Genomic DNA, 26,604 nt, shown 5'->3' with positions numbered 1-26,604 from the left:
CACCGAGTGGCGCCCATTTCCTTAACCTCCTAAATAATTTGAGCATTGTTAACGCACTTGAAAAATATAACCCTGAAGGAATATCAGGGGCGCCAAACATTGGAGAACAGTTGTTAGGCTGAGCCTAGAACAGCGCATGCGCTGTTGCTCGCTTACTCTTCACCACTATGTGGTCGTCTCTCGCACTCTCTTGGTCTTTGGCTCTATCTGCCTGTCTCTCACTCTTTCTTCTCGCCTTTGTTTCTCTTCTGAGGCTTTGGATTTCTGCATCTCGCGCGCTCTCTTTACTTCTCTCTCGGACTCTCTCTCTCTCTTACTTTTGTTTGCACTGCCTGTCTCCTCCCCTCTTTGTCTCTCGCCCACTCTCTTTCGCTCTTACTGTCTGTCTGTCCCTGCCTCTCGCCATGGGGCTCCCCCTGCCAGTCTCCGATTGGCTTAGCAGCAGCAATTAAACTGGTAACTGGTAGTTTTTACGCGGTTCGATCACACTGCTGTACTTTCAGCTTCATTGATGACGTAATGATTACACCACTGAACACAACACTTCACAAATAGTTTTAAATTGTTTTAACCCCTGTGTATAACTGCATGTTTGTAACCTCGACAAATTTTGGCACACACTGTGACTTGCAGCATCTGAAGGAAAATGATTCATTGCTGCCGCATAATATTTGTGTAAATCTTTAGCTAGCATACTAGCCTATTATTCACATTTAACTCTGTAAATCATATGCTATGTTACTCTACTGGGCAGCTGTATAACACAGCAGCTGGCTATTACTTTGCCTCTGTGCGTTGTCTGAAAACATTTGACTACTTGCGATTCTCTAGAGCAGGTTCTCCGTTAGGCATTTGTTCCTGAACCACACTGGTGTGGGTGTGTGGTTTGAAGGGTGTGTGTTTTGAAAGGCGTGTGTTATTTTTAAAGAGGTATTTCCTGAAGGGCCGAGAGACAAGTGGTCTTACAAAACATGTATTTGTAAAGAGCACAAATCAACCCTTGGGGCTTTTAGGTGCAGCCTACACGTGTATTGTTATCCATCTCAGTGGTACTAATTTTATTGACCTCTGAAGGGTGAAAGGCTGAGTGGACCCATCGAGATTAAAATCTGTGATCATGAGCAGTTCAGCAAGCCAGCAGACTTAATTAGACCATCCATTCTAGTCCGTCTGATAAGTGTACAGTTTATCATCTCTTCATGGTAGTTTGCAGTAACGCTTTGGGTCGTGAGCCACGCCGCCTAACCTGTGTCAGGTCTGGTAGTGTTACTGCTTAGGAGTAAAATATCTTGTGCCTTACAAACAACTTGTGACTGTATGTCAACCTTCCTAGTTCAATGTGTGTGGGTCTTCTTGGGAGTAATATGTCCGATCAAGGTACCAAGGGAAATATCCCATCTATAGTACTCGTTTCCCAGTCACTTGGAGAAAGCCTGTCCCTTTCTTGCACTGCTTCCGCTGCTCATGGGAGCAACAGCCCTGTGAGGTTATGGCTGATGTTTCCCCGCCCTATGTTCAATAGAGAGATCTCTGAGACCCACATACCGGTAGTTCCCAGTTCCCATGTTTACCCTGTTCCATCGGAGTTCGGCGCTCTGTTTCCTGGCCTCCCTAGTTATTGTTGTTTTTTTTTTTTTTGCCAACATCTCTCCAGATGTGCACACTGTTGGCTAAAAAGAGGAGAAAGCTCGGTTGCAGCCAGCGATGGCTACTTTGAGAGGCACCTGGTTTCTTTCATCTCCTCCTGGTGATTTACAGTCTTTCCTCTTGAGCTGTGATAAGGCTGTGAGTGACTAGTTTATTGCCACTCGTTTGCCTGTTCTTTCCCCAGCCTGTGTAATCAGTGCTTGGGTGCGCCCCAAACTTGCACAAAACAAGCATCGGCAAAGCCAGGTCTCACCTTTGGGAACTTACAAGTGTTTAGCCATGCAACAGTTGATGTTGTTGCACCAAGGATATTGTACTGCATAACTAAATACTTAAACGGTTCCAAAGGCGAGACCTATTGGCTATGCCAATGCTTTTTATATCTTCCCAAAGGATAATAGATTCTTGATGGAGCAAAGCAAAGGAGGGTGCAAGTTCCATAACTGCACGGCCTGCAGCTAAACAGCGAGACAGACATTTCATGCCTTCCTGAATTAGGGAACAATAAGCAGAGTGGTACAGGCCGAGAGGAGCATACGGGTCCAACCCGTGTGCTCGGTGAGGAGAGATGAGAGGATTAGAGAGGACAGCAAGGGAGTGAGAGAATTCGATTGAAGAGGTCTGGGATGAGGAGAAATGTGAAGTGTTGAAGTGAAGTGCGGACACGCAAGAAGTGAGTGCGAGCCAAAGGTGAGGGCTACTGTCAAACTGCGAGAGAAGATAGCTGAGAGATGATCTGTGACCTAAATAGATAATTTGATGCGGCAGGGGTGAGGGACAGCAGCGATAGGGGAAGAGAGGGAGTACTGGGGCGGGTGCTGAGCAGTGATTAATGTGTAATAAAACATGTGCCAGGGACCTCACCAGTCGGCCACTGCAACTTTACCCACCCACCCATTGCCTGCGCGGCCAATGACAATTCCCATGCAACTACCAACCATAACACTGTACAAGTGTGACTATTCAGACTATTGAAGCCCCCAGAGCTAAGAGAACGGCACGGGTGCCAGGAGTTTATCATTTTTAATGTATATTGAATTAATAAACAGCGGTTCTGCTCATCTCTAAATTACACAGACAGAGCCACCATGTGGAAGACTGTCATAGTGCCAGTGTGCACAATTAGGTGCCAGCGCGAAGCACCGGAAACAACCTGCTCAAATTAGGCACTGGCGCTGAGGTAACAGGGGAGAGGGACATTGGTTCAAGAAGGTGTGAAAGTACAAAGGGGAGATGGAAAAGATGAATGGAGGGACTGGAGAGGTGTAAGATACAAATAGACAGAAATTTGAATGGAGAGACTTGAGGTGAATGAGAAGTGCTAGGGGCACGGGAGGTGACGGGGCCAGAGAGGCCATGAGATGAATGCGAGAGACTGTAAGAGATGAGGGCAGTGAAAAGACAGACTGGCAAGAGGTGATTAAAGGTGAAGTGAGAGGTTGAAAAGGGAGAATCCAAAAGTTGTAAAAAGGGTGAAAGAAAATGGCCTGCAAAGTGAGAGAGGGATCTGGGGTTGGGAGAGAATAGGAGAGAGGGATGGAAGGGAGGGGGTGAGATGAAAGCGGCATAGGTAAACTGCTTAGCTCTGCACAAGACCGCCAGGGTTTTAAGGGACCCCTGCTGCTCCCGGCCGGGGCCAGGTGAGCTTCTAATGTGGCAGCACGTATTCCTGCGGAGTGGAAGCCCCTTCACAAAGGTTGACTAGACATTGCCATATTTTGGTTATAAACTGGTACTGATGGGGTGAAATCTTTCCTCAGTGATACTGTGTGTAAAAAATGTCAAAATAATGAAGCAATGCTTTCCCAAAATACACAGCATCACATTACATTATTTACATTTTCTTCCCACAGAATTTAGTCAAGCCTGATGCGTAGTTTAGGGATGTATGTCGTTACAACGCACACTTTTACAACGCATGCACTTACAACGCATTTTTTACAACGCAACATCCATTACAATGCATTCCATTACATAGCATGACACTACAACGCATTGTTAAAAACTACCTTTACAACGCATTCCATTACATCGCATACTACCTTTACAACGCATACCATTACAACGCATAATATTAAATTGCATTTAAGGTAAGTATTAGATAGTATAGGGGTAAAAATTACTTTTCTAACTCCAGGGGGTGCAACAGTAAGGTAAGTGTTGGATAGTATAGGGGTAAGAATTACTATTCTAACTCCAGGGGGTGCAACAGTAGGGAAAGTGTTGGATAGTATAGGGGTAAAAATTACTATTCTAACTCCAGGGGGTGCAACAGTAGGGAAAGTGTTGGATAGTATAGGGGTAAAAATTACTATTCTAACTCCAGGGGGTGCAACAGTAGGGTAAGTGTTGGATAGTATAGGGGTAAAAATTGCTATTCTAACTCCAGGGGGTGCAACAGTAGGGTAAGTGTTGGATAGTATAGGGGTAAAAATTACTATTCTAACTCCAGGGGGTGCAACAGTAGGGAAAGTGTTGGATAGTATAGGGGTAAAAATTACTATTCTAACTCCAGGGGGTGCAACAGTAGGGAAAGTGTTGGATAGTATAGGGGTAAAAATTACTATTCTAACTCCAGGGGGTGCAACAGTAGGGTAAGTGTTGGATAGTATAGGGGTAAAAATTACTATTCTAACTCCAGGGGGTGCAACAGTAGGGTAAGTGTTGGATAGTATAGGGGTAAAAATTACTATTCTAACTCCAAGGGGTGCAACAGTAGGGTAAGTGTTGGATAGTATAGGGGTAAAAATTACTATTCTAACTCCAGGGGGTGCAACAGTAGGGTAAGTGTTGGATAGTGTAGTGTAATATTATGCGTTGTAATGGTATGCGTTGTAAAGGTAGTATGCAATGTAATGGAATGCGTTGTAAAGGTAGTTTTTAAAAATGCGTTGTAGTGTCATGCTATGTAATGGAATGCGTTGTAATGGATGTTGCGTTGTAAAAAATGCGTTGTAAGTGTAGTGCGTTGTAAAAGTTGCGTTGTAAATGTTGTTCCCCGTAGTTTAGTCCTCACCTTCCTCATAATTCCAGTAGCCCTGCCTACAGGTTTAGAAATTTTTGTCAGGAGGGGGTCCTTACGCCTGAAAATGTTGACAGAGGTCCTGGACTGTCAGGGACGGGGTTTGGTTTAGAGGGAGGGGTCCTGGACTCTGAGGGGGTGGTGGTCTGGACTCTGCGGGTCGGGGTTCGGTTTAGAGGGAGGGGTCCTGGACTCTGAGTGCCGGGGTTTGGTTTAGAGGGAGGGGTCCTGGACTCTGAGTGCCGGGGTTTGGTTTAGAGGGAGGGGTCCTGGACTCTGAGGGCTGGGGTTCGGTTTAGAGGGCGGGGTCCTGGACTCAAAGGGCCGGGGTTCGGTTTAGAGGGAGGGGTCCTGGACTCTGCGGGTCGGGGTTCGGTTTAGAGGGAGGGGTTGTGAACTCTGTGGGGGTCTGGACTCTGAGGAATGGGGGCTGGAAATGGAGGGTGATGGACCCTGGGGACCGGGACTGGGAGGGGAGCTGGATAGGTCTGGACTCTGAGGGCCGGGGTTCGGTTTAGAGGGCGGGGTCCTGGACTCTGAGGGCCTCGGTTTGGTTTAGAGGGAAGGGTCTTAGACTCTGAGGGCCTCGGTTTGGTTTAGAGGGAAGGGTCTTAGACTCTGAGGGCCTCGGTTTGGTTTAGAGGGAGGGGTCCTGGACAGTGAGGGACGGGTTTTGGTTTAGAGGGAGGGGTCCTGGACTCTGAGGGGGTGGTGGTCTGGACTTTGAGGAAGGTGTGCTGGAATTAGAGGGAGGGTGCTGGACTCTGAGGGCCAGGGTTTGGTTTAGAGGGCGGGGTCCTGGACTCTGCGGGTCGGGTTCGGTTTAGAGGGAGGGGTGTAAACTCTGTGGGGGTGGGGGTCTGGGCTCTGAGGAAGGGGTGCTGGAATTAGAGGGAGGGTGCTGGAGCCTGGGGGCCGGGGTTGGGAGGGGAGCTGGACTGGTTCTGGACTCTGAAGGAGTGGTGCTGATGGACAGCTTCCGGCTGGGCACAACTAGAGACAGCTCGGCTGGGCACAACTAGAGACAGCCCGGCTGGGCACAACTAGAGACAGCTGGCGCAGGTGACAGGGCACGAATAGAGAGCGCTGGAACAGGTAGAAGTGGCCACAGGAGGCGGCTGCGGGCACAGACAGAGACAGGTGATACAGTCAAATACAACTGGCGCAGGATAGGGCGGGAACAGGCTGAGTCAACAGGCACAAATAGAGACCACGGTTAAAAGCAGCCACAGTGGGACGGGAAGAGTCAGAGAAAGGGCCCATCCTCATGAGAGACGTGTCTACTCTGAGTCAGACAATGTGGGGGATAGAGTGAGACGAGGAGCGAGGGGGGCGAGAGAGGGAGGGAAGGTGCAGGGGAAAACGAGAGAGAGAGGGAACGGTAGAGAAAGAGAGAGAGCGAAAGAAAGCGAGAGAGAAAAAGAAAGAGACAGGAAGAGGAAGAAAGAGAGAGAGAAAGAAAGAAAGAGAGCAAAAGAGAGGAAGAAAGAGAGGGGGCGGGAGAAAGAGAGGGTAAGAGAGGAAGAAAGAGGGAGAGGGGGAGGAAGAGAGAGAGGAGTGAGATATGGGAGATAGAGAGAGGAGCTAGAGAGAGGAAGAAAGAGAGAGGGCGGAAGAAAGAGAGGGGGAGAGGAAGAAAGAGGGAGAGGGGAAGAAAAAGCGAGAGAGAGGAGGGAGAGATGGGAGAAGAAAAAGAAGAGAGAGAGAGAGGAGGGAGACAAAGTGAAAGAGAGGAGAGAAGAGAGAGCGAGAGACAGAGGGAGAGTGGTGGTTGTCAATGACAGGCTCCAGACTTACAGACAGGCTACAGAAGAGAGAGACAGTCGGAGAGAGAGCCCACTGTCCACGAGGGAGCAGAGGGGCAGGTGAGAGGGGCACACGAAGGGAAGAGGCGAGACTGGGAGGGCAGCGTTTGGGTGAGAAAAGTAAATGAAAGAGAGGGAAAGAAAGAGAGAGAGACTCTCGAGACAGCCAGGCTGGGAAGGAGACAGCTGGAGAGAGACGTCCACGGGCAGAGAGACGGGGGAGCAGAATCAAGTAGACTCCCAGGGAAAAGGCAGACTCTTAGGATAGAGGTCAAGGGAGGCAGAGACTCCTGCCCAGAAGTAGAGAGAACAAGGCGGGGAGACACAGGAGTCGTGGACAGAGAGGAAGAGGGCTGCTTGAGTCTGGGGGAGGGAGGAAGGGAGGGAGAGAGGGAGAGAGGGGTGATGGTTGCCCAGTCGGAGAGGTGAAATGGTGAACTCAGAGGTAGAGAGGAAGGTGTGCTGCACTGAGAGCGGAGGGGAGGGACGACTGAACTGGAAGAGGGGAGAGTTCTGGGCTCGCAGAGAGGAGGGGGAGGGATGCTGTTGGGGTGAGAGGGGGAAGCGCTGCATGCCTGAGTCAGAGGGAAGAAGAAGAGAAGAGAGAGAGACGGACTGACGGGAGAGAGTGAGGGACGCGGCGCTCTAAGCGAGGGCGGGGGTTTAGAGGGACGAGAGCTGGACTCTGAGGGAGGGGGCTGGGTTTATAGGGGTGTCCTGGCCTCTGAGGGAGGGGGCTGGGCTTACAGGTGGTGTCCTGGACTCTGAGGGGAGGGGATGGATTTACAGGGGTGTCCTGGACTCTGAGGGGAGGGGCTGGATTTACAGGGGTGTCCTTACAGGGGTGTCCTGGACTCTGAGGGAGGGGACTGGATTTACAGGTGGTGTCCTGGCCTCTGAGGGAGGCGGCTGGATTTACAGGTGGTGTCCTGGCCTCTGAGGGGAGGGGCTGGATTTACAGGTGGTGTCCTGGCCTCTGAGGGAGGGGGCTGGGTTTACAGGTGGTGTCCTGGACTCTGAGGGGAGGGGCTGGATTTACAGGGGTGTCCTGGACTCTGAGGGAGGGGGCTGGGTTTATAGGGGTGTCCTGGCCTGTGAGGGAGGGGGCTGGGTTTACAGGTGGTGTCCTGGACTCTGAGGGGAGGGGCTGGATTTACAGGGGTGTCCTGGACTCTGAGGGGAGGGGCTGGATTTACAGGGGTGTCCTGGACTCTGAGGGGAGGCGCTGGATTTACAGGTGGTGTCCTGTCCTCTGAGGAAGGGGGCTGGGTTTACAGGTGGTGTCCTGGACTCTGAGGGGAGGGGCTGGATTTACAGGGGTGTCCTGGACTCTGATGGAGGGGGCTGGGTTTACAGGGGTGTCCTGGCCTGTGAGGGAGGGGGCTGTGTTTACAGGTGGTGTCCTGGACTCTGAGGGGATGGGCTGGATTTACAGGTGGTGTCCTGGCCTCTGAGGGAGGGGGCTGGGTTTACAGGGGTGTCCTGGCCTGTGAGGGAGGGGGCTGGGTTTATAGGTGGTGTCCTGGACTCTGAGGGGAGGGGCTGGATTTACAGGGGTGTCCTGGCCTCTGAAGGAGGGGGCTGGATTTACAGATGGTGTCCTGGACTCTGAGGGGAGGGGATGGATTTACAGGTGGTGTCCTGGCCTCTGAGGGAGGGGGCTGGGTTTACAGGTGGTGTCCTGGACTCTGGGGGAGGGGTTGCATTTGCAGGGGTGTCCTGGCCTCTGAGGGAGGGGGCTGGATTTACAGGTGGTGTCCTGGACTCTGAGGGGAGGGGCTGGATTTACAGGTGGTGTCCTGGCCTCTGAGGGAGGGGGCTGGGTTTACAGGTGGTGTCCTGGACTCTGAGGGGAGGGGCTGGATTTACAGGTGGTGTCCTGGACTCTGAGGGAGGGGGCTGGGTTTACAGGGGTGTCCTGGACTCTGAGGGGAAGGGCGGGATTTACAGGGGTGTCCTGGACTCTGAGGGAGGGGGCTGGGTTTACAGGGGTGTCCTGGCCTGTGAGGGAGGGGGCTGGGTTTACAGGTGGTGTCCTGGACTCTGAGGGGAGGGGCTGGATTTACAGGGGTGTCCTGGACTCTGAGGGGAGGGGCTGGATTTACAGGAGGTGTCCTGGCCTCTGAGGGGAGGGGCTGGATTTATAGGTGGTGTCCTGGCCTCTGAGGGAGGGGGCTGGGTTTACAGGTGGTGTCCTGGACTCTGAGGGGAGGGGTTGGATTTACAGGGGTGTCCTGGACTCTGAGGGAGGGGGCTGGGTTTACAGGGGTGTCCTGGCCTGTGAGGGAGGGGGCTGGGTTTACAGGTGGTGTCCTGGACTCTGAGGGGAGGGGCTGGATTTACAGGTGTTGTCCTGGCCTCTAAGGGAGGGGGCTGGGTTTACAGGTGGTGTCCTGGACTCTGAGGGGAGGGGCTGGATTTACAGGGGTGTCCTGGACTCTGAGGGAGGGGCTTGATTTAAAGGGATGGGTTGGATTTAGAGGAAGGGGCTGGACTCTGAGGGAGGGGCTTGATTTAAAGGGAGGGGTTGGATTTAGAGGAAGGGGCTGGACTCTGAGTGAGGGGCTTGAATTAGAAGGCGGGGCTGGATTTAGAGGAAGGGGTACTGGTCTCTGACGGAGGGGTGCTGATGGACAGCTCCCGGCTCATGTCTCTGCTTTACTCCGGGTACAAGCTACTCAGATGCCGCTGAACAACCAGGCACGGGACTGAATCTAAGACCCCGCAACCCACGGGCGGGGGGAGACCCCGTAGAATCCATTGCCTGATCCCTGCACCTCCCTGGAGGGAGCCATCGTAGAGTCTGAGACCCCCGCACCGCACTGACACCAGACCGGTGGAATCTAAGCCGTGACTCGCGCATCTGACTGAGAGGAGACCCCGGAGAATCGAAGCTGTAACCTGTGCCTCCTCCTGGACCGGGCCACCAGTCACCCACCTGTGCCACCCACCGCCCACTCACCAGCATCCACTCCCGTCTTCGTCCGTCTGCACCCACGTGGACCCGCACTCCTCCACCCCTGGAAGCATCCCCCGTCTGCATCTGCCTGTGCCAGTCTTCAGCACCTGTGCCTACCTTCCCCTTCTGAGCCAGACTTACCCAGCCTGTGCCAACCGCCCTCAGCCTATGCCAGTCTCTGTTCATCTGCAGCCACGTGGACCCGCACCCCGCCCACCTCTGGAAGCCTCCCCCGTCTGCATCTGCCTGTGCCAGTCTTCACCCACTGTCCCAACTTTCCCCTCCTGAGCTACACTCGCTCAGCCTGTGCCACGCGCCCTCAGCCTATGCCAGTGTCTGTTCTCCTGCAACCAGGTGAACCCGCACTCCCCCCCCCCCCCTCCGGGAGCCTATCCCTGCCTGCATCTGTCTGTGCTAGCCTTCACCCACTGTGCCGACCTTCCCCTCCTCAGCCAGACTCGCCCAGCCGTGTCAAGCGCCCTCAGCCTATGCCATTGTCTATTATCCTGCAACCAGGTGCACCAGCACCCCTCCCCTCTGAAGCATTCCCTCAGCTGAATCCGTCTGTGCCAGTCTTCACCCATTTTGCCAGACTTCATCTGTCTGTGCCAGCCTCGCTTGAGCAGTCCTTCACTCCTCAGCATCAAAGTGGGTCGTCCTATGCCAGTGTTCGTCCTGTTGCACCGAAGTGCCTGCGCCGCCCTCCGCCCGCCTGTGCCAGACTTCCTCAGGCTGTGCCAGTCTCTGTTCTACGCCCACGTGGACCAGCGCTCCTCCACTTGGCAGCCTTCCTCCAACTGCACTTGCCTTTGCAGACTTTATCCGCCGGTGCCAACCTTCCCCGCCTGTGCCAGCCTCACTCCCCTGCGTCCGCGTGCGGTGGCTTTCCTTCACCCGTGCCCGCCTTTGTCCACCTCTTCCACCCGTCATCCGCCTGTGCCAACTTTTAACCACCTGTGCCAGCTTTCATCTACCATTCCCAGCCGCCCTCCTCCAGCTAAGCGCACTGGTGGCACCATTCCTCCATCGTCAATCACCTCTGCCAGTCTCCCTACACATGTGCCAGCTTGCTTCACCTGTGCCAGGCCACCGCTCCTGAAGGGGGCGCCTGCCGGACTCAGCGCCCGCCGCCCACCTCCCACCGCCCCCAAGGTGGCCATGTGGGAAGCCTCTGCCACCCCAGAGCTGGACAACGAGTCCTTCCCGCTCAACGAGTCGTACTCGGGTAGATCGCACTCAAAGGGCAACAGCACGGAACCTCGCAGCCCCCCCAGGCTGGTGGACGCCTGGCTCGTGCCCCTCTTCTTTGCCTTGTTGATGGTGGTGGGGCTAGCAGGCAACTCCCTGGTGATCTACGTCATCTCCAAGCACAAACAGATGAGGACCGTCACCAACTTTTATATAGGTAAGGGGGTCTGGGAGGCCTCGGGGTGAAGGGGGTGGGGTGATAAGGGCAGGGAATGGAGGTCTATGGAAACGAAGGAAAGAGCCAACATGGGGGGAAGTGTAATCAAGGAAGAGAAGTGCCGACAAGGAAGGAAGGTGCTGACAAGGAAGGGGGAGCCCTGACAAGGAAGGGGGAGCCCTGACAATGAAGGGAGAGTGCTGACAACGAAGGAAGGTGCAGGCAAGGAAGGGAGAGTGCCGACAAGGAAGGAAGGTGCTGACAAGGAAGGGGGAGCTCTGACAATGAAGGGAGAGTGCTGACAACGAAGGAAGGTGCAGGCAAGGAAGGGAGAGTGCCGACAAGGAAGGGAGAGCGCTGACAAAGAAGGGAGAGTGCCTACAAGGAAGGAAGAGTGCTGACAACGAAGGAAGGTGCAGGCAAGGAAAGGAGAGTGCCGACAAGGAAGGGAGAGTGCCGACAAGAAAGAGAGAGCGCTGACAAGGAAGGGAGAGTGCTGACAAGGAAGGAAGGTGCAGACAAGGAAGGAAGGTGCAGGCAAGGAAGGGAGAGTGCCGACAAGGAAGGGAGAGTGCCGACAAGAAAGAGAGAGCGCTGACAAGGAAGGGAGAGTGCTGACAAGGAAGGAAGGTGCAGACAAGGAAGGAAGGTGCAGGAAAGGAAGGGAGAGTGCTGACAAGGAAGAGAGAGCCCTGACAAGGAAGGGAGAGTGCTGACAACGAAGGAAGGTGCAGGCAAGGAAGGGAGAGTGCCGACCAGAAAGAGAGAGCGCTGACAAGGAAGGGAGAGTGCTGACAACGAAAGAAGGTGCAGACAAGGAAGGGAGAGTGCTGACAAGGAAGGGAGAGTGCCGACAAGGAAGGGAGAGTGCCGACAAGAAAGAGAGAGCGCTGACAAAGAAGGGAGAGTGCTGACAAGGAAGGGAGAGCCCTGACACGGAAGGGAGATTGCTGATAAGGAAAGGAGAGTGCTGACAAGGAAGGGAGAGTGCGGACAAGGAAGGGAGAGTGCCGACAAGGAAGGGGGAGCCCTGACAAGGAAGGGAGAGTGCGGAAAAAGAAGGAAGAGTGCCGACAAGGAAGGGAGAGTGCCGACAAGAAAGAGAGAGCGCTGACAAGGAAGGGAGAGTGCCTACAAGGAAACGAGTGACCTGACAAGGAAGGGAGAGCCCTGACAAGGAAGGGAGATTGCTGATAAGGAAAGGAGAGTGTTGACAAGGAAGGGAGAGTGCTGCCAAGGAAGAGAGAGTGCCGACAAGGAAGGTGCAGGCAAGGAAGGGAGGAGAGTGCTGATAAAAAAGGGAGAGTGCCAACAAGGAAGGGAGAGTGCTGACAAGGAAGGGAGAGTGTTAACAAGGAAGGGAGAGTGCTGACAAGGAAGGGAGAGTGTTAACAAGGAAGGGAGAGTGCTGACAAGGAAAGAAGAGTGCCGACTAGGAAGGAAGGTGCAGACAAGGAAGGAAGGTGCAGGAAAGGAAGGGAGAGTGCTGACAAGGAAGGGAGAGTGTTAACAAGGAAGGGAGAGTGCTGACAAGGAAGGGAGAGTGTTAACAAGGAAGGGAGAGTGCTGCCAAGGAAGAGAGGGTACCGACAAGGAAGGTGCACGCAAGGAAGGGTGAGTGCCGACAAGGAAAGAAGAGTGCTGACAAGAAAGGGAGAGTGCTGACAAGGAAAGAAGAGTGCCGACTAGGAAGGAAGGTGCAGACAAGGAAGGAAGGTGCAGGAAAGGAAGGGAGAGTGCTGACAAGGAAAGGGGAGCCCTGCCAAGGAAGGGAGAGTGTCGAAAAGAAAAAGAGAGTGCTGACAAGGAAGGGAAAGTGCTGACAAGGAAGGGAGAGTGTCTACAAGGAAGGGAGAGTGCCGAAAAGGAAGGAAGGTGCAGGCAAGGAAGGGAGAGTGCCGATAAGGAAAGGAGAGCCCTGCCAAGCAAAGGAGAGTGCTGACAAGGGAGGGACAGCCCTGACAAGGAAGGGAGAGTGTTGACAAGAAAGGGAGAGTGCCGATAAGGAAAGAATGTGCAGGCAAGGAAGGGAGAGTGCTGATAAGGAAGGGAGAGAGTTGACAAGGAAAGGTGAGTGCTGACAAGGAAGAAAGGTGCAGGCAAAGAAGGGAGAGTGCCTACAAGGAAGGGAGTGCCCTGACTAGGAAGGGAGAGTGCTGACAAGGAAGGGAGAGCCCTGACAAGGAAGGGAGAGTGCTGACAAGGAAGGGAGAGTGCTGACAAGGAAGGGAGAGTGCCGACAAGGAAGGGAGAGTGCTGACAAGGAAGGGAGAGTGCTGACAAGGAAGGGAGAGTGCTGACAAGGAAGAGAGAGTGTTAACAAGGAAGGGAGAGTGCTGCCAAGGAAGAGAGGGTACCGACAAGGAAGGTGCACGCAAGGAAGGGTGAGTGCCGACAAGGAAAGAAGAGTGCTGACAAGAAAGGGAGAGTGCTGACAAGGAAGGGAGAGTGCCGACCAGGAAGGGAGAGTGCTGACAAGGAAGGGAGAGTGCTGACAAGGAAGGGAGAGTGCTGACAAGGAAGGGAGAGTGTTGACAAGAAAGGGAGAGAGTTGACAAGGAGGGGGGAGTTGAGACAAGGAAGAAAGGTGCATGCAAGGAAGGGAGAGTGCCTACAAGGAAAGGAGCGTCCTGACAAGGAAGGCAGAGTGCTGACAAGGAAGAGAGAGCCCTGATAAGGAAGGGAGAGTGCTAACAAGGAAGGGAGAGTGCTGACAAGGAAGGGAGAGTGCTGACAAGGAAAGGAGAGTGCTGAAAAATAAGGGAGAGCCCTGACAAGGAAGGGAGAGTGCTGACAAAGAAGGAAGAGTGCTGACAAGGAACGGAGAGTGCTGACAAGGAAGGGAGAGTGCTGACAAGGAAGGGAAAGTGCTGACAAGGAAGGTACAGGCAAGGAAGGGAGAGTGCTGACATAAAAGGGAGAGTGCCAACAAGGAAGGGAGAGTGCGGACAAGGAAGGGAGAGTGCTGACAAGGAAGGGAGAGTGTTAACAAGGAAGGGAGAGTGCTGACAAGGAAGGGAGAGTGCTGCCAAGGAAAAGAGAGTGCCAACAAGGAAGGTGCAGGCAAGGAAGAGAGAGTGCTGCCAAGGAAGGTGCACACAAGGAAGGGAGAGTACCGACAAGGAAAGGAGAGTGCTGACAATGAACAGAGAGTGCCGACAAGGAAGGGAAAGTGCTGACAAGGAAGGGAGAGTGCTAACAAGAAGGGAGAGTGCCCACAAGGAAGAAAGGTGCATGCAAGGAAGGAAAAGTTCCTTCAAGGAAAGGATAACCCCGTAAAGGAAGGGAGAGTGCTGACAAGGAAGGGAGAGTGCTGCCAAGGGAGAGAGAGTTCGGTCAAGGAAGGTGCAGGCAAGGACGGGAGAGTGCTGACAAGGAAGGGAGAGTGCTGACAAGGAAGGGAGAGTGCTGACAACGAAGGAAGGTGCAGGCAAGGACGGGAGAGTGCTGACAAGGAAGGGAGAGTGCTGACAACGAAGGAAGGTGCAGGCAAGGACGGGAGAGTGCTGACAAGGAAGGGAGAGTGCTGACAAGGAAGGGAGAGTGCTGCCAAGGGAGAGAGAGTTCGGTCAAGGAAGGTGTAGGCAAGGACGGGAGAGTGCTGACATAGAAGGGTGAGTGCCGACAAGGAAGGGAGGGTACATACAAGGAAGGGAGAGTGCTGACAAGAAGGGGAGAGTGCCGACAACGAAAGGAGAGTGCCAACAAGGAAGAGAGAGTGCCGACAAGGAAGGGGACTGCCGACAAAGACGAGAGGGATGCAGAAAAGGAAAACCTGTTGCAGAGAAAGAAGGAAGGTGGAGGCAAGTAAGGGAAATGCAGGCTGGGAGGGGGGTGCAGGCAAAGAAGAGAGCCAGCAGCAAGAGTTAGCAGTCCAGGCAAGGAAGAGACTGGAGGAAACAGCAAGGGAAGGAGGTTCAGGCAAGGAAGGGGATCTGGATTGGCAGTGGTAGGAGGGATCACAGGCAGTACAGTGGAGCTGGGCTGGCAGTGAAGGGGAAACAGGCAGTACAGGGGCATCTGGGCAGGCAGTGATAGGACCACAGGCAGTACAGGGGGAGCTGCTGGCAGTCATAGGACCACAGGCAGTACAGTGCTAGCTGGGCTGGCGGTGATAGGACCCCAGGCAGTGCAGGGGGAGCTGGGCTGGCAGTGATTGGACCACAGGCAGTACAGGGGGAGCTGGGCAGGCAGTGATAGGACCACATGAAGTTTAGGGGAGCAGGGCTGGCAGTGATGTGACCACAGACAGTACAGGAGGAGCTGGGCAGGCAGTGATAGGACCACAGGCAGTACAAGGGGAGCTGAACTGGCAGTGATAGGACCACAAGCTGTATAGGGGGAGCTGGGCTGGCAGTGATAGGACCACATGAAGTTTAGGGGAGCAGGGCTGGCAGTGAAGGGGCAACAGGCAGTACAGGGGGAGCTGGGCTGGTAGTGATGGGACCACAGGCAGTACAGGGGGAGCTGGGCAGGCAGTAATAGGACCACAGGCAGTACAGGGAGAGATGGGCTGGTAGTGATTGGAGGGACCACAGGCAGTACAGGGGAGCTGGGATGGCACTAATAGGCCCACTAGCAGTACTTAGGGAGCTGGGCAGGCAGTGAAGGGGCAACAGGCAGTACAGGGGGATCTGGGCTGGCAGTGATCGGACCACAGGCAGTACAGGAGAGCTGATCTGGCAGTGATAGGACCACTAGCAGTACTTAGGGAGCTGGGCTGGCAGTGATGGGATCACAGGCAGTACAGGGGGAGCTAGACTGGTAGTGATAGGACCACAGGCTGTACAGGCGAGCTGGGCTGGCAGTTATAGGAGGGACCACAGGCAGTACAGGGGAGCTGGGCAGGCAGTGATAAGACCCCAGGCAGTTCAGGGGAGCTGGGCAGGTAGTGATAGGACCACAGGCTGTACAGGGAGCAGGGCTGGCAGTGATGAGAGGGACCACAAGCAGTACAGGGGCATCTTGGCTGGCAGTGTTAGAACCACAGGCTGTACAGGGGGAGCTGGACAGGCAACAATATGAGGGACCACAGGCAGTATAGGGGGAGGTGGGCTGGCACTGATAGGACCACTAGCAGGACTTAGAGAGCTGGGCAGGCAGTGAAGGAGCAACAGGCAGTACAGGAGAGCTGGGCTGGTAGTGATAGGACTCCAGGCAGTACATGGGGAGCTGGACTGGCAGTGTTAGGACCACAAGCTGTACAGGGGAGCTGGACAGTCAGCAATAGGAGGGACCACAGGCAGTACAGGGGAGCTGCTGGCACTGATATGACCACAGGCAGTACAGTGGGGGCTGGGCTTGCAGTGATAGGACTCCAGGCAGTACAGGGGAACTGGGCTGGCAGAGATAGTGGGGACCACAGGCAGTACATGGGGGACTGAACTGGCACCGATAGGAAGGACCACAGGCAGTACAGGGGGATCAGAGCTGGCAGTGATAGGACCACAGGCAGTAGAGGTGGAGCTGGGCTGGTAGTGATAGGACCAGAGGCAGTACAGGGGAGCTCTTCTTGTCTTGCTTCAGCCTTGTACTTGTCTCTGCCTGTTCTTGTCTCTGCCTCTTTTTGTCGCTGACTGTTCGTTTCTGTCTGCTTTGCCAGTTTAAAGTGGATTTAGTCCTTTATTATCATGGGTGGGGGCTTGCCCTGTCTTCAACGTCTGACCACTTCTGGCCCACAACAACAAAACCCTCATCTGCATGAGTCAGCTAAGCTATTAGTGACTTAGGTGAGCTGGAGAGGTCCAGGGATGCTTGTGTTCAGGGGCCAGTCATTGCTCATCCAGGCACTGGCCAGAGAACACAAAAGGGGCCCCCTGCTTCTAATTCACTACCATCGGAAGGGTGCCAAACTTCTCTCAACCCACGCCTAGGGCACTATCTTAGCAAAGGCAGGCCCTGCCTGTTTGTATACTTCCGTGCTGAGCACTGAGGGCCGCATCGTTGAGTGAAGAGGGACTACCAGCAGGGGAGACATCAGTGAGTGCAGGCAGCGACGACCTAAGTTGGTGCAGGCAGTGACGACCACATTGAGTACAGTCAGGGGAGATCTCTTTGAATGCAGGCAGGTGAGACCTCAGTGAGAGCAGTCAGGAGAGACCATATTAAGTGCAAGCAGGGCAATATCATTGCTGGCAGACACTTGAGACCTCAGTAACTGCTGGCAGAGTAGGCCTCATCGAGTTCGGGCAGATGTGACCTCACTGCGTGCTGCCAGGGCAGACTTCATTGAGTGAAGCCAGCGTGAACCAGGCACGGGAGATGCCATTGAGTGCATACAAGGAACACGTCATTAAATCAGTGGTGGCCATCGGAGCTTGGTGTCACTCCTATTCCAGCCGCTGGAGTGAGAAATTTAGGAGTATGGGTAGATTCTGCGCTGACCTTCAGAGATCACACCAAGAAGGTGGCTGCCACGTGCTACGGAATTTTGCGTGGTACTAGGCCGGTCTTAAAGTACTTTGATCCCCCTACCAGACAGCTTGTAGTCCAGGCCTCAATACTTTCTCGGCTGGACTACGGCAGCTCTTTGCTGTTAGGGGTGAATCAAGCGGAGGCCTCTAGGCTCCAAAGAGTACAAAACGCCGCCGCACGAGCCATTGTGGGCCTTCCCAGACATTGTTCAGTGTCTGATACCATCACGGCCTTGCACTGGCTTCCGGTCAGACAGCGAATTAAGTTCAAGGCGCTGTGCCTGGCCTTTAAAATTTTGAAATCTTTTTCGCCGCCGGCACTTGTCCCTCTTCTCACGCCCTATATGCCTTCGAGATCCTTGAGATCGGAGGGGCTTCATCTGGCCATCTGTCCACGCTTCAAGTTGAGCAGAATGGGTGGCCGCTCCTTTAGGGTGCTAGCGGCGGGCCTATGGAATTCGCTCCCTGTGCACATTCGAGCTCTTGAAGATCTGCTCACCTTCAGGCAGGCGATTAAAACCTTCTTGTTCCCGGTATCTAGTTAATTTCTTTTCTTTTACTGTGTGTTATGTTATAGCATCTGTCAAAGCGCCAGGACGCCCCTTTGCTGGGGCAGCTGTGCGCTATAAAAATACCAAATAACATAACATAACATAACATACGGGCACGAGGGACCCATTGATTGCGGGCACGAAGGACCTCATGGTGTGCAGGTAAAACAGCATTGAGTGCAGGCAGGGAAGACATCCATAAGTGCAGGCAGGGAAGACGTCATTGAGTGCAGAAAGGGGAGACCTCACCAGCTGTGGAGATCGCATTGAGTGCAGGCAGGTGAGACCCAGTGAGTGTAGGTAGGGGAGACCTCAGTGAGTGCGAGTAGTGGGGACCTCAGTGAGTGTAGGCAGGGGAGACCTTATTGAGTGTGCGCAAGGGAGACTTTTTTGAGTTCAGGCACAAGAGACCTCGTTGAGTGCAGACACAAGAGACCTCATTGAGTGCTGGCACAAGAGACCTCGTTGAGTGCAGACACAAGAGACCTCATTGAGTGCTGGCACAAGAGACCTCGTTGAGTGCCAGCACAAGAGACCTTGTTGAGTGCAGGCATAAGAGACCTCATTGAGTGCCGGCACAAGAGACCTCTTGGTCTACTGGCAGGGTGGACCTTATTGAGTGTGGGCAGTGGGGGCTTCATTGAGTGAAGGCAGGGAATGTTTCATTGAGAGCAGGCAGATAATACCTCAGTGAGTGCAGGCAGGGAAGACATCATTGAGCATGGGCAGGGGAGACCTCACTGAGCCCAGGCAAGGGGGACATCAGTGAGTGCAGGCAGGAAAGACCTCTTGAGCGCCAGCCGGGTGGACCTGATTACGTGTGGACAGGAAAGACCTCATGGAGTGTGGGCAGGGGAGACCCCATGGAGTGTGGGCAGGGGAGACCTCATGGAGTGTGAGCAGGGGAGACCTCATGGAGTGTGGGCAGGGGAGACCTCATTGAGTTCAAGTAGGGGAGACCACACTGAGTGATGGAACTGGTGACCACATCTAACGAGGACAGGGGAGATCTCAATGAGTGTGGGCAGGTGAGAATGCATTATCTGCCTCTGTAGGTGACGCCCATCTTCCCTGTCTCTGTAGGTGAAGCCCCTCCTCCCTGTCTCTGTAGGTGAAGCTACTCTTCCCTACCTCTGTAGGTGAAGCCCCTCTTCCCTGTCTCTGTAGGTGAAGCTACTCTTCCCTACCTCTGTAGGTGAAACCCCTCTTCCCTGTCTCTGTAGGTGAAGCCCATCTTTCCTGTCTTTATATTGAAGCCCCTCCTCCCTGCCTCTACAGTTGAAGCCCCTCTTCCCTGCCTCTGTAGGTGAAGTCCCTCCTCCCTGCCTCTACATTTGAAGCCCCTCCTCCCTGCCTCTGTAGGTGAAACCCCTCCTCTCTGCCTCTACAGTTGAAGCCCTTCTTCCCTATTTCTATAGGTGAAGCCCGTCCTCCCTGCCCCTGTAGGTAAAGCCCATCTTTCCTGATTATATATTGAAGCCCCGTCCCCTGCCTCTATAGGTAAAACCCCTCCTCCCTGCCTCTACAGTTGAAGCCCCTCCTCCCTGCCTCTGTAGGTGAAACCCCTCCTCCCTGCCTCTACAGTTGAAGCCCCTCCTCCCTGCCTCTACATTTGAAGCCCCTCTTCTCTGCCTCTGTAGGTGAAACCCCTCCTCCCTGCCTCTACAGTTGAAGCCCCTCCTCCCTGCCTCTGTAGATGAAGCCCTTTCCCCTGCCTCTATAGGTTAAGCTCCTCCGCCCTGCCTCTGTAGTTGAAGCCTGTCTTCTCTGTAGGTGAAACCCATCGTTCCTCCCTCTGAAGGTGAAGCCAGTTTTCCCTGCCTCTATATTTGAAGCCATTTTCCTGCCTCTATAGGTGAAACCCCTCCGCCCTGCCTCTGTAGGTGAAGCCCGTTTTCCCAGCCTCTATATCTGATGCCATCTTCTCTGTTTCTACAGTTGAAGCCCCTCTTCCTTGTCTCTGTAGGTAAACCTCTCTTCCCTGCCCCTATAGTTGAAGCTTCTCTTCCCATCCACCACAGTTAAAGCCCCTGTTCATGCATCTATCAGTGAGGCCCACGCCTTCCTGCCTCTATAGGCGAGGTGCATCTTCCTTGCCTCTCTAGGTGTTGACTCTCCTCCCTGCCTCTGTAGCAAATCCTCTTTTTCCCGCTTCTATAGGTGAATTCCTCCTTCTCAGCCCCTATAAGTGCAGCTTTTCTTGCCTTTCTTAATGGATAGTTATTTGTCCTTGCTTCCTTAGATGACGCACCTCTTCCCTCCCTCTATGTGTAGAGTTGCTCTCTCCTGCCTCTGTAGGTGAAGCCTCTCTTTCTTGTCTCTACAGGTGAAGTCCTCCCTCACTGCCTCTATAGGTGATGACTCTCTTCCCTGCCAGGGGCATAGGTTCAGGTGGGGTGTGAAACCCCCCAAATAAATGCATTCTTGACTTGATATTTGGGTATTGGTGCCCAGTGTCAGGTATGCTATCTACGTGTCGGTTTTTCTAATTTTGAACAAAGAATGAAAGCCAAGGAAATGACTTTTGATGTAAGTAGGAGAGCGAGAAAGAGCGTGATAGAGAGAGACAGAGATACCCATCTGGTCGCTGAATTTGGAAATGTGAAACCAGATAACCGGGAGTCAATAGTAGCTTTCCTGCTTGTCCAAATTGTGGGACCCTAAGCAGTTATTTTATTTCACATCTCCTCTATTTTGTTTATTATCACATATGAGCACACTTTTAAATACTTGAGTTCAGGACGTGCACTGTACAAACACCACTTATATTTGATGTAATTGACTGTAATGTTGTTCTATATATAATAAGAATCTATGTCACGTTTGGGGTTTACACGACTACAAACTTGTCTCTTAGTTCACCAATGGCATTGTTTTTAGGGGAGTGAGCTATGACAGTTTCTAAAAACTATGGGCCTCATTTACAAGAAAGTGCTGCAGCGCGGTCCTGCGAGCCTTTTGGCTGCACCACGCTCTGGCACTTTCTTTTTTTTTTTTTTTTTTTTTTTTTTTAAAAACCTTTATTTCGGTAGATGCAAAATACACAGCGTCTGCCTACAACCCCTCGGGGCCGGCTGCAATGACATTCGTAAACATAGAACAATAATGTCAGGATAAGAAAAGGTTTAATTTTATGGTGTAGTCAAGTACGATGTAGTGAACATCGAAAGGAGTCGAAGCTAATCACTGACCAGGAGAGACATCACTGTTCAAGGAGCACCCAGAAGGAGGCGTTATATAGGAAGGCATTGGTAAGAAAGCAGGTGGCCACCATCCAGGAACGAAGAGCATACACTATATCACAGAATGATAGAACTCAAGAAACTCCCTACTAACACTGAGCCCCGACTCCGAAGAAACAAAGAAACATAAAAGAGAAAGAAACCAAAGAGGCAGAGAGACCAGAAGAGAAAGAGGGCCATAGAGACGAAGAAGACATAGAACACATCCCGTCCCCCCACCCTGCATACCAGCGGAAGGCCACGGCCCACCCCCCCCCAATAGGCATGCCTGTCGCCCCAGATGAACCCCAAGTAGGAAAGAGAGTCTGGAGAGTGGGAAAAAACCTCCCAGCCTCCGACTCCCAGAGAAAGCAGGAGGAGGAATTTTCACATACTCCCGGTCACCACAGCCCCTTAAGCGTCCCCCACCCTGTATATCGTCAGCACTACTGAAATAGCAAGCAAGACGGCAGGTGGGGAGACTCCATTCCAAATGTGCGAGTAAAGCAAACAATTAGCAGTCCCGTCCTAGTCCCCGCCCGCCAATACGTACAGTGAACTAAAGGGAGTCGCCCAGACCCGGCCCGATCCTATGCGGCCCCACAGATCCACCCCCGCAAGAAACAGTAGCAAATTACACACATGCGGCACAACCGATACATAAACAGATATTCTAGTCCGGGTCATGCCAGGCGGTCAGGCAGGATCATCAAGGGTGGCAACTTCAACCCTGGCCTGAACGCGGAGACCCCACCAAACATGGCCGCCGCTGGGAGTGTACCTCAGGCAGAACAAAGGAGCAAGATGGCCGCTCCCGGCAACGATGACGCAGAGGGGGAAGAAGCGAGAGTTCCCAGTCAGAGACCATCACCACATCGATAGTGACAAACACAGTTTTCCCCACAGAACGGCTCACACTCCGGCGATGTTGAGGCAGACATGGCGACACTTGCAGAGGCAGAGTCTCGGCTTGGAAAGTGGAAGGGAGCTTTGTATCTGCAACTTTGTCCTTAAAAGAACCCTCGACACCGTTACCAGGGAGAGGACGTTCCACAGTATCCCCCTGTCGCCAATTTGTATCCGCCTCGAAGGGAATGAGAGGCCTTGGGGGGTCAGACAACCGCTGTAGCTCCCTGGGTGGCATAGCGGTATCGAACTTCCGCTCCAGTTCTCGAGTGCGTTGGCACCATGTCGCCCGCAGGTCCCCCAGGGCTAGAAGGATATCACCATAGGTTAGGTCTGCCCCCTGCTTCAGCATGCCGACAGTATTTAGAGGCGCCACCGGGACACCCTCCAGCTCGACAGTAGGCAGGGCAGCTTGCGTCAGGGATATGGCGGCTTCCGCCCAGCCGGCGAGGTAGACCGGCACCGGTACCAGTTTGGCCGTTAGCCCACCTCGGAGGGGAGAGGGCGACACCACGGGATGGAGGGACAGTAATTACGGCAAGAGGGGTTACTGCTCGCTAGACGGGGCTCCCACGATGGGAGAGCCCTAGGCTGTGTTGCAATGCGGGTGGTGGGCGCCCTCGAACGGACACCGATTTAACCGCTGGCGGGAGGACAAAGGAAAATACACCAGCCAGGACCCAATCGTACCGGAATTCTCTCCGTCGCGAAGAAGGCTCCGCCGGGCCGCACACTCCACGTCCAGTCACATTTCCCCAGTCGCCGGTCCAGCCCCAGGTCGTCTCACCGTACGTGATAAGCGGTGTCCGGTGGCGGTGGTCGGGCCAGATTGCGTGGGCAAAGTCCAAAGTCGGCAAACTCTATGAATCCTCGACCAAAAAAGCCGGCGGGAACATCGGAGGAATGCGGAAAGTATCAGCGCATCCGTGGTGACAATTGCTCGCGCCGTAGGCAGGATTAAAGATCAGGATATCATGCAAACAGCAGACGGGCTGCGGAGCCGGGAGCTCAGACGTCCTGTCCGTCCGCCATCTTGGCTCCTCCCGCTCTGGCACTTTCAAAACACAGGGATGCCTCATATCTACAAGGATATGACTTATCCCCTTGCTTTCCCCTGCGCTGGCACACAATTTGCCGCCATGCGCCGATGCAGGCACTCATGCACCATGGTGCAAGGATGCCTGCGTCACAGGGATGATTGTTTATGTGCAGTAAGATGTCCCTTCCTGCACATAAACAATCTGAAATGGCGTTTTTCAACTCCTATGTATGCTGCATAGGTACACATAGAACTTGCAAAATGTCATTTTTTTATTGATTGTTTATGTGCAGGAAGGGGCACCTTCCTGCACATAAACAATCACCATATGTGATTTCCTCATTCTCTGTGTGCTGCAAAATGCTGCACGCATAGAAAGAGGAAAAAAACGAGAAGAAATTAATACATTTCTTCTTGTTGCGCCTCCCTATGCCTCCCCTGGGAGGCGTACCATTCAGATGCATTTCCAGGTTTGCGATTTCTCGTAAATATGGAAATGTGTCAGGTTCCATGGGTGTTGCGTGAGAACACCCAAAGCAACACCTTGGAATGCCCCTTTTACCCAAAGTGGTGCCTGTAAAGGGGCTATATTTACAAGGACAGGAAAAACCACACAAAAAGTGATGCACCTGCGGCGCAAGGGGCTTGTAAATAAGCCCCTATCTCTTTTAATCAATGTCTGCCTATGCAGTGATATGCTAAGCTGAAACGTCCATGCATTAAAGAAATACACTAGCACCATATTCTTACATGTTTGTTGCATGATATATATGCCAAACATTTTCATAGCTTGGAACATGCATGGACTCTTACAGCCAAGCCAGACCCATGCCTTGGCTCTGGCTCAGCTTGCCCTGTTAATTTGCATGCACACCCTCCTCCAGTAGCGGTCCGTGGAGGGAGTTCGGTGGGGCAGTGAGGTGGGGCGGGGGAGGGGCAGGGTGGGGAAATGTAAGCACCGGAATATGGATGAACGGAGGTAAGTACACATTTAAATAAATAAAACGAATTCCTTTGCGCGCGCTGCATCGCAAAATGCCCTCCTCTATTTGTGACGTGGTCTTAGTACCTGGGGCCGTCAGTCACTTGATAAAATGATTTGTAAAAGACGAGGACTAGAGACATGGAGCCCCGCCCACATGCACCGATTTGACAACTCTATATTCACGGCTTCCTGCAGCAGAGATAAAGAAGAGTGCGTGCAGTGAAAATACATTTAAAATACATGATCCCAGGGCAGAGACTCAAAGCCTTTGTGTTGTACATGACTATAGTCATGAGTTCCCAGGGAGGACTACCAAGCCCAGATGGGGCAGGCAGGAATGTAGCTTCAGTGTGACTGTTTGAGGTGTGACACCCCTGAAATACATTCTTGGTATGGTATTTGTTTCTGGGGGTCCAGAGTGGGGTCAGCTTTGTTTATGCTGCTTTTTCCCATTCTCATTTACTTACGAGGTTTTAACTTGTTCATGTTTTTGGATCTTAAATATATATAGTGAATGGTTTACCAACAAAGTGTTACATTTCCACCTATAGAAGTTCTTCTTGAATGGGGCAAATTTACTACTTTTTGGAATTCACTAATATTAGCAGTAGAAGGCTTCGAAAGCCTTACCTGTCTCATGTTTCCAGGCATACTGCTAGGAACCAAACAACCAAAAGGTGATGGAGTGAATGCTTGCAAATAGTCTAATTCGTGGCAAATGCTTGGGTCAGCAGAAGGACCCTGACTCTGTGCTGACCCTGTTCCTCAAGGTAACATTCCATCTCGAACATTGGTCACCTCATCCCTCTACCCTGCAGCCCACTGCTTTTTTAGTTGGGATATTTGAGATTTACATCCCCGAATCTCTCTGACTAAGCTATGCCCCTGTTCCCTGTCTCTAAAGGCATAGGTCCTCTACCCTGCTTCTGTAGGCGAAGCCCTGCCTTCCTTCCTCTATAGGTGAAGTTGTCTGTCTATGCTTCTATAGGTGATGCATCTTCCCTACCTCTGTAGATACACCTCGCTCCTCTGATCTCAGACTGAGTCTTCCAGCGCATCCCTGATCTGTGTCCTGTGCCTGCAGCCTCCCCTGTGATGCAGCCTATTACCCAGTACCAGAGTCTGTGGCTGTGCCTGTGGGCGGTGGACGGGGTGCTGTAGAAAGGTGTCCACCTGGACACCTCCTCAGTGATGGCGGAGCCACTGATAGACTAGACTAGAGTTTGATGCATCTAGACAGTACACAGGCTGGGAGCCAGCCTGTAATGTCCGTCCATTGCACTCCCAAGGCAATTAAATGCTCATGCTACCGGATCTTGAAGACCGTAACCCTGCACAGAGGAGGCACACGTCACCACCCCTGTATCACACAATCTGATAACCGCAAGTCACTCCACTCTTACAGGAAACTGCTCCAAACTATAGCTGCACACACAAAATTGTACATCCAGGTGCCATAGTCAATACTGTCTACCAGTAAAGTTCCCTCGAAACAAAGACGGCCTTAGGATTTCCTTGTCGACATCACACTTAGGGTCCGATTACAAGTCAGGAGAAGCGGTATCCCTCTGGGGAATCACAATTGATCTGGTGTTCCAAATCTACTGGAAATCGCATGAGGCATTGGATGCGACAGCAGTCAAGCCTCAACCTGTGATCCCTTGTCTCTGACAAGAGGAGACCATACACTGAACCCCATTGCCATGTCTCAACTTTCCTTTCCCTCCCTACCCTCTCAACCCCCCCGCTGTCATTTAGGCCCCCGCACACATTTACCACCTGCCTAGATCAGATGGTAAATTTGCACATTAATCCACATGGAGCAGTACTTCCTCATTTCAAAGGGTTTAACCCGTAGCAGCAGGAATTCCATGCGGCGTCCCAGAATTTCCACATGGAATTTCTCTATACTCGTGATTGGAACCCTACAAAAGTTATACATGCAAATCTGATTATTTACACTACTAAGACATAAATCAAGTACTTAGGCCACAGTTCCTATTCTTCCTACCCTATACATTGGATCAATGAATAGCCGTGATGATGTCTCAAGGTCACACGGACTATCTTTGGCTCACCTGCTCGCCCATACAACCTTCATGTCTCAAGGAAGATGTGTGTAGTACGTAAGGTGCCTTAGTTCAGCGCCTTTCCACCTTAAGCATGTTCCACCTTATGTAGGTGATCTGTGAGGGGGAGAATTTTTTTAATCATGAAGATTTGCAAGTTGATACCTTTGACAACCGCTTTTTGATTTCAGAAGTTAAAAAAGGGTCTGAAGCAAAGATAATGCCCATGTTTTTGTCCTTCAGGGTGGTCCATGATACCGCCCAAGGCTAGCAGGCTAGTGAAAGGGAAGAGACAGGTTATGCTATTCTACCAGGACTAAGATTTTTTATTTTCACTGTTGAGGCCCAGGACGTTTTCACCTAGAACTGAATTTGGTTAAGGCAGTCCGTGGTGTTAGGCAAACACAGTGCACTATTCTCGAGATGTGAGTGTCATCTGCGTACATCTGGAAGTGGATCTCAGACTAGTCTAGCAGCTGGAACAAGGGACGCATGAAACAGGTAAAGGGTGGTGGGGATAGAGACGAGCCTTGTGGGGCACTGCACTTCACTTTGCGAGAGGAAGCTTCTGCAGGTCCCAGG

At 52.7% G+C, this 26,604-nt stretch overlaps 1 protein-coding gene across 1 annotated transcript in view; it reads left to right on the top strand.

Annotated features, from left to right (window-relative positions):
- Nucleotides 1-10,534: 10,534 nt before the first annotated feature.
- The window catches only part of KISS1R (KISS1 receptor), a 260,552-nt gene continuing 244,482 nt past the window's right edge, over nucleotides 10,535-26,604 (top strand). Inside the window, exon 1 of the mRNA XM_085637413.1 lies at nucleotides 10,535-10,838. Coding sequence (XP_085493539.1) covers nucleotides 10,592-10,838 — 247 coding nt within the window. The 5' untranslated portion in view covers nucleotides 10,535-10,591. The remainder of the gene's footprint in view (nucleotides 10,839-26,604) is intronic.

Source organism: Triturus cristatus, chromosome 12 (assembly GCF_964204655.1).
Source record: "Triturus cristatus chromosome 12, aTriCri1.1, whole genome shotgun sequence".
In the NCBI taxonomy this organism is placed as follows: Eukaryota; Metazoa; Chordata; class Amphibia; order Caudata; family Salamandridae; genus Triturus; species Triturus cristatus.
The sequence above is the reverse complement of the archived record's forward strand: the minus strand, read 5'-3'. Positions and strand labels throughout refer to the sequence as shown.